Here is an 8,058-nt window from a genome sequence, read left to right as displayed (position 1 = left end):
ATAATCATTCACAAAAGGGTGAACCCATACCAAGAACCACCCCACCCAAATCAGACTCAATAGATAAAATTTAAATAACCCTATAGACTATCACTAAGCGGTCACTGGTGCGGTACTATCTTTAAAAAAAATACAGCACATAATATATCTCCAAACTTCCGTCAAGACGTCAATTCATTAACCTTTTGACAAGGGAGTCAAAAACTGTATACTCTGGATAAACCAAGGTGCTTTCCTAGTGAGCAGCCTCCTCCGTGACCGAACCTTCCTCCTCGCCCCTGCCAGACATTAAATTATTAAACGTGCATAGCACATATTAAATACATGAATGCAGAGGCACTTTTTCCTCTCTTCATGAACAATTCATTAATCCTCTATATAGGAATAAAAACCTAGGTATCCCGATGTGACGTCATAGTGGCGACCAATCGCTACTGGCGTTACATACTGCTTGGTTGACACCTAGCGCAGCTAATACAGACTGAATTGCTACCTTTAACGCAAGTGCGTGCTGGGTCTATCTCCATTCGTGTATATCCTTACATTCATTGGGTCATACTGAAGCCAGTCATATTGACCCGAGACCTGACGGCTCAGTTAAATAGTGCCTTTTGTGCACAGTAATGCCTGGGGGATGCGGCTCTATTTCCTTCCCCGGGATCAATTAAATAGTCCGCTTATGGACATTACGCAGACGTGCATGCCCGTATTGGCGAAAACGATGATGATGAAACTTGTCTATTCAGATACAAATCTGCCTAACCTGATCGAGACAATGCTATGAGATAATATCGTGTCATACGGCTTAGACCTGCAATTATAGATATTTACAATAATTCCGAAACATTCAGTGAATTGAACAGACATATCCATGATGGGAACATGGAAAAGTCAACACTTTCACTTTCAGCTGAAGATTGTTTCCGTAATGTAGTAAGATCACACACACACACACACACACACACACACACACACACACACATATATATATATATATATATATATATATATATATATATATATATATATATATATATATATATATATATATATATATATATATAATTGCATGTGTGTCCTTGGACAGGGTCAAACACACAACCGGAGGTCACGAGATAAACGTCTCCACCACCATTTTCTCAACCCACTGCCGGCACATGTACGTGCTGCATTAAGTTCGAACAATTCGCTATGCCTCAATCGCCAAGATTAAAAACCGTACACCATGACATCATGGGTGATGCTGTAACCGGCAACAAAACCAAATCCATATGTTCCGGTTACATACATACATACATACATACATGCATTCATGCACACACACACACACACACACACACACACACACACACATACATACATACATACATACATACATACATACATAGTAAGTAGCTAAATAATTAAATAAATTCCAATTTTTTTGTTCCAACCAGTCAAGCTTAAGATCGACGTTTAACAACTGGAATTGCATTTATTTTATACGCTTTATGAAAGAATTGTAATTCAAAAGAAGGTTTTGGCAATGACATTTTCTTTCTAAATCTTGATTTTTCAATGAAGTGTTTTATGTGACGTAGATCATAAATTTATAAAGCTGCGTCTCTCTCTCTCTCTCTCTCTGCTTTTTATTCAATTAGGTCTACTCGTTCACTTATTAATACTTCTGTGAAAAATTAACATCAAATACAGTGCATTAACCTAAGTCAGCAACTATTAATTTAGCTAGATCATTCATACATTCTCATGAGATCATCAATTTTGTCAATATTCAGTATGTATGACCTAAGTGAGGTGTCCTTTAGAAAAGTGTCCTTTAGAAAACTTGTCTGGTAAATAAGAGGCAGCAGGGCATGTCTTTCTCCGCATTACTAGCACCGTCTGTTCCTTTCTCAGCTGAAACCCTTTCAAAGATATCTACCATATGTGTCCTTCTGTAAGAACTCTCGTTGATTATCGATATACTTTCAACAGCTTTATATTCTCTGTATAGTACTGGTGCACATCCTCTTTGTGGTATACAACTTTGTTTTCCAGATTTCGATATTCAAATGTCATGAAGGAATCCTTCTATTAGAACGTAATCTATATGGCTGATAAATGGAGTCAAGGTTTTATAAATATGTACGGTCGTCAATATTGTTCCTATTCTGTGGATCATAAAGTTGACACAAAGAGCTTACTTATCTTACAGTGTGTTACAGTTCCATTCCCCCAACATGCTTCTTACTCTAGGATTAACCCTTTTCATTTGGATGGACGTCACTGGATTCATCATTTCACCGCTAAATGGAAGTGCCAACGGGAATGTAGCCGATCAATGCATCCATACGAAATTAGACACAATGTAATTGGAGCATTTCTATCGGATTCTTTCCGGATATTATATGCCAAGTGTTTATTTGTTTTGTTCATAATAATTGTCCGATAAGACGTGAGCTGTTGTTGTTGTTTTAATCAGTACCATAATATTTCGATTTCGAGCTAAGTTTAAATAAAAAAATAATTTTGTTTTAGCATTCGAACACATTCCACTTGGGTATTGAGCTTTGCTCAATATTAATTCTACGCATTTTACAGATGTGCATCCTCAGGACCTCTAGAGCTAATATTTACTAAAGGAACGAATTTTGGATAGACTTATCATTATATTCACATTTCTTTATGAGAAAATACAGTCAAAACCTAACACTGGGCTATGATAGGCTTTTGATTTACAGAGTTAACGCAGATGTGAAAACAAAATCATTTACTAAACGCTTAGTTGGAGAGAGAGAGAGAGAGAGAGAGAGAGAGATTATATTATAGGGCCTGAGACTGGAATGCGTTTAGTTGTTGCTGTTGTTGTTGTTGCTATGGGATTTAACCCCATTTTTCATCAAAAGGCTAGTCTATACATGCCAGTATAACTGGTAGAGAAAGAACCCCGGAAAACCTCGGGATTAACCACCGACCCATTAGAGGCTGATGACAAGCTTTCTCACATACCCACGTCAGTAGAGTCCGAGACTCAATCCTACGTAGACAGAGGTGAGATAACAATGACCCGGAACAATGAGCGCTTTAGCAAACTCTGCTACTCGGGACCCCAAATATTGTTGGTCCTAATTTGGTCAAATGATTTTCACACAAGATCATTTAATTTGTCAAATTTGCAGGTGTTGTTGAAATGAGTCCTGATATTTATTTATTTTCGTAATTTTTCTATTGATCACATATACCAACGAATAACATTAGTCACAATTAGATAACAATTAGATACACATTCAACTTTCTTAAATGATATACCTATAAGTATTTCAATATCAATAATTCACTTTAAAAGCTGGCTCTTTAACGTGGTGCAAAGACTTCAGATTTGCTTATTGTCAGTCCTATGCTATGTTGACGCGCATGTCAAGTACTGATTTAACCTCGCGTGTCTTTGGGAAATATTCAGGTTCGTCGTCTCACAGATAAGCATACAATGCACATATACTAATCGTAATTAATATGTTCAACGTGTGTTGGGAATTTAGAAGCTAAAATATATTTCTATATTTGTAGCGAGTTTTGGTTTTTATGGGCTTTTTTTTCTTCTTCATAAGGTTAACCATTAAATTTGGAATCAATATGTATTTTATTATTCAGAGTTGAGGGGTGTCGGTTTACTGGGGAAAACAATATTAATAAAGGAAAATTTCGGTACTTTAAAACAAATTTCAGTCTTGAGAAGATTCTAGTATAGTGAGGTTTCGGTTTTGAGGGGGTACAGTATATTAATATAGCTTTGTCAAGTGTGCCAACGAAAATAATTCATTACAAGAGTTCTTTTTATCCAAAAATGGAGGCGTATAGTGAAATTACATAGCAAATTATATCAAGCTTTGGCGTATTGGAATTTTGCTGTTTGCGAGAATGCCTTTCAAGCTGGTAGTATCCGATTTAAAGCAAGTTTTTGACGGTAATTTTAAAAAAAATTATGTTTCGCGAAACTAATGTCGTCCGCCAAAGATATTGAACTATTTACTATTTATTTTTGCTGGCGTTCTTGTCTGAGCAGCTTCGATTTCTTCGAACCTTTCAACGAATCTTTCCAGTTGACTATCACCACATCCAAAAAAGAGCCAGATGATTCCCAATCGTTGCTTACGCAGGGTTGTGAGATTGTACACTCAGTATAATTACATAAGATATTGTTGATTGTTGAAATTATACCTTTGGAAACCATATTTGCACAAGTAAGCTGGAGACTCTGTCTGAAGTTCAAGGCGCTGTCAATATAGATGGAACTGCTAACATATTTGTCATAGCTCTTAAGCTTTGTGAGAGGAGGAATCGTATTTAGGAATGTTCGAATATTGATATGATTTTATGTTCAATTCTGTTGTTGTTACATAAAATATTTTCTCTTTACTTTGAGTGGAATTTGTGTCCAGAAAGAATGTTCGTGGAATCTGTGTTGGGGTTTGGACTGAGACAAGGAAAGCTCAGTCAAGAAGTTAAATTATTGTCTCCACATGAGGCTTTGCCGAGTGAGGAGAAAAAAATGCAACCCCGTGACTGGGATTTTCTTGTCTTGGTACAAACACCTATATAGATTATTTTTCTAACCCATTTTTTCCAATTAAATTAAAATAACCCTGCACGTTTGCAATTTAGTTAACATATTCAACAAATTATTATTTATCAGCTACTGTTATTGCTCTCACTTTTTATAAAGGTCATCAGGTTTTTTTAAATATTTTTTATGAAAATCTGAATAAGTATCTAAGTATATGCCGTTCTTAGAAAAGGGAAAAAAAAATCAAGATAAAAGTTCTAATTGTTAGGAGTTGGAAGTATTGCCCATCGTGCGTCTCGAGTCATGTGCTATTTTTGTCCAAAATATAGTACTACGAATTTATGCAAATATTATAATGAGGGCAAATGGGCTTCCTGTGGACCCTAAGTAAACAAACTCTACGCATAAGAAAATAGAAACATAAAACCATTTGATTTTATTACTGTATTAATATATTTAATCGATGGGTGTCATATAAAATAACAATAATTAATTCATATCTTGTACACGGATAACTTTCAACTTCCATTAGTTCTAATTTAGAAAGGGTTCTAGGGTAGGCAACAGTACGATAAATTACAATACTAGTTACAGACTACCGTATAGTTAGTTGCAAGTGTGTAGTGGAGTAGATTTCTAATTCATGATATTCGTGGAAATTAATATTTTTTTGTGGAAATATGGCAACTATTGCTATTGCTAAAATTCACCATGCTGTGTGGAACGAGATATAGTTTCTGACATAATTCCAAATTGCTCGACTTCGTGTTTGTCTCTTTCAAAGATACCATAAGTTGCTCAATCTTTTTTATGTCATACATTGGTTTATCTCGTTTGATTTTAGAACTACTCTGTTAGTCACAACAGAAGACAACAAGACTTTCTTGTTTTTAAACGTACTTCATAGCACGTAGACACCATGACTAAGACGACCTGACTGAGATAACCAGACTGAAATAAATAAAGCTTAGTAAAACAGCTATATGTTTCTGTCGCATAGATTAGAATGATTTAGGTGATGCAAAAAAGTAATCGTTGTCTTTTGTTTTGTCTATATTCAACAGGTATGTGGACCGGTGTAAATATGAGACATGTTCCATGTCTGGTGTGGACTGCTGGCATGGTGGACTACCAAACCATTACCTAGCCCACCATCTCCATGGTGACACCATCACGATGGACGGTCATCTTAATGAACATGCCTGGCAGGAAGTACCCTGGTCTGAAAGTTTCACTGGTATATTGGACATTCGTAACGTACAAGTATTTTCCCCCTAAATAAAGGAAAATGGGGGGGAAGGGATATGCGGTAACTTAGATAAAAACATGCAGGTCGTAATCATTACAGATCTACATTCCAAGTTCACAATGCCAAGTAAACTATTTATCAGTAAATAATTTTCCGGCTGGAGAAACGTTCTGACTGCAGTCCCATAAATTACACTTTTAACAGCCGTATCATTTTTCTAAGCGACTCCACGACATTTACAGAAAAAAATAAAACAACAATGCATATTAATTGCTTCAGAACTTCGAAAAGAAAGAACACTGCAAAAAATCTTTTTTTACAGTGCTCTTCGTACGCTCTTTATGTAGGAAAATGCGTCAAATATCACCTGCAACGAAGCACTCAACAAAAAGGGTTTAAGTAGCACACTTAATTTCAACAGCTGTTAAATGACACCCGAAAGCTACTACTTTGCCATCTATGTATGTTATACAGAAACTATCTTAACACTTTTATGACATATCGTTTGAGAGGCGAGAAGGCATCTAAAATGCAGGGAATGTCACTATTGCTGCAAACTTGTTCTTCAGTCTCAAAAAGAAAATAATACTTTTATATAAGTACAATAAAGATATACTATTTTTTACAGATCAATGCATAATCACTACTTTTGTATTTACGTTTTTGCTGAATTCATATTTAGACATGAAATATTGAGTTGATTCAATTATAGCCAATGCATTATTATTATTATTATTATTATTATTATTTCCTGTGCGAGAAACACTTCCCAATGCATGAAATTACAATCTGATGACTAGTATTGTAGAAGTCACACGGGTCATGTAGGCATTCAAAGCTGACTATTTCAGTAATGGGTGTCATTTTTTTAGAATTTGATTCGATATTCCATTAAGTGGCAAGTATTCACTTAATTTAGATTCGTATACATCCATATTCATTTGGATGGTAGTTTTTAGGCGACCCGAGAGGTGCATACGGCAAAATCAATGTTAATGTACGTAGACATTTGTAGTCGAAATGAACCTAAAGGTGTGATCCAGTACAATCCGGACTGAATGTCACAATGAAAGCTATGCATACTGATAAGCAAATTCGGACTACCATCGATTGTGACGATTTCACATGACGCATTCATATTTTGACTCAAGTTTAGTACATAGCCACCATTGTAAAAGTCTAATGCGATAGATAATTTTCGTCTAGAAGTTTCTTGGTGAGAGTCAAGGTGCACATCATTCAATAATCATGATTGAATAGCCTTTGGTTAAAGAAAATCGGTGTTAAATTTTAAAAGAACAATTTAGATTTAATTTAAAATGAGTAAATGCGAGTACATAACCCATATGACTTGTACTATAAACTTTGCCTTCTCTCCTCTTCTCTTCAGACATCCGGGGAGAAATTCACGGACCACCGAGATTCAACACCAACTTTAAGCTTCGCTGGGACAATGACAGATTGTACGTCGGAGCCAGGTTAGAGGAGAATCAGGTGTGGGCCACGTTCACAGAGAACGAAAACCTAAGTAAGTATCCGCTTGAGAAAATGAGATCGAGGTTTAAATATACCTAAAATGAAATATAGAAACACTGTTGAGAGAGAGAGAGAGAGAGACTTATGAATCAAACTCAGCCTGCGTATTACGGCACCATCTGTGCACGTCTAAATACTCTAACAATATCCATAGCGATCTTGCCTTTCCTTTTTCGACTTCGTCATAGTATATGCTACATTGTCAGTCAGTTTTGTGCGTTGGGTAATTCTGCGCAATAATACGACATTCATATAAACATTGAATCACGTTTGGTTTTTTGGGGGGGATCAAATATCCATTTTGTGTCAAGAAAGAACGATCGTTCTTTTATTAAGGAAATGGTTTTCATGAAGTGTACAAAAATATCCCACATTTCTATCCTAATTGCATAACAAATTGTGATTTCTGAATGTCAACATAAAGACCCACTCCATGACCTACTTGAATTTGTAACCCAGAAAATCCTATTTATTATGTATATTTTAGAATAATAAAATAAATACATTATATAAAAGATGGAAATGAATATCTTAAAACAATACTTCATTTTAATCCAAGTTTCCTCTCTTCCAAGAAGTGTCCCACAAGTAGTCTTATCGTCTGCTATACAACATATCAACTTGCCGCTAAAACGGGATTCTCAAGAAATTACCGGCGTATAGTCTGTTTCTAAATTCTTTAGTAATTTTGTTTTCCCATAAACGAGAAGTTGTAAACACATCACATCCT

The 8,058-nt window shown here is 35.6% G+C and overlaps 1 protein-coding gene across 1 annotated transcript in view; it reads left to right on the top strand.

The window, feature by feature from the left end:
- The first annotated feature begins 2,114 nt into the window (after positions 1 to 2,114).
- Positions 2,115 to 8,058, top strand: part of LOC149804714 (uncharacterized) — a 50,646-nt gene continuing 44,702 nt past the window's right edge. The window contains exons 1-3 of the mRNA XM_089943386.1: positions 2,115 to 2,347; positions 5,608 to 5,780; positions 7,183 to 7,320. Of these exons, the coding sequence (XP_089799512.1) occupies positions 2,220 to 2,347; positions 5,608 to 5,780; positions 7,183 to 7,320 (439 nt within the window). The 5' untranslated portion in view covers positions 2,115 to 2,219. The remainder of the gene's footprint in view (positions 2,348 to 5,607; positions 5,781 to 7,182; positions 7,321 to 8,058) is intronic.

This window comes from Sinohyriopsis cumingii, chromosome 2 (genome assembly GCF_028554795.1).
Source record: "Sinohyriopsis cumingii isolate HCF-2022 chromosome 2, ASM2855479v2, whole genome shotgun sequence".
NCBI lineage: Eukaryota > Metazoa > Mollusca > Bivalvia > Unionida > Unionidae > Sinohyriopsis > Sinohyriopsis cumingii.
This window is presented reverse-complemented; position numbering and strand designations above follow the sequence as displayed.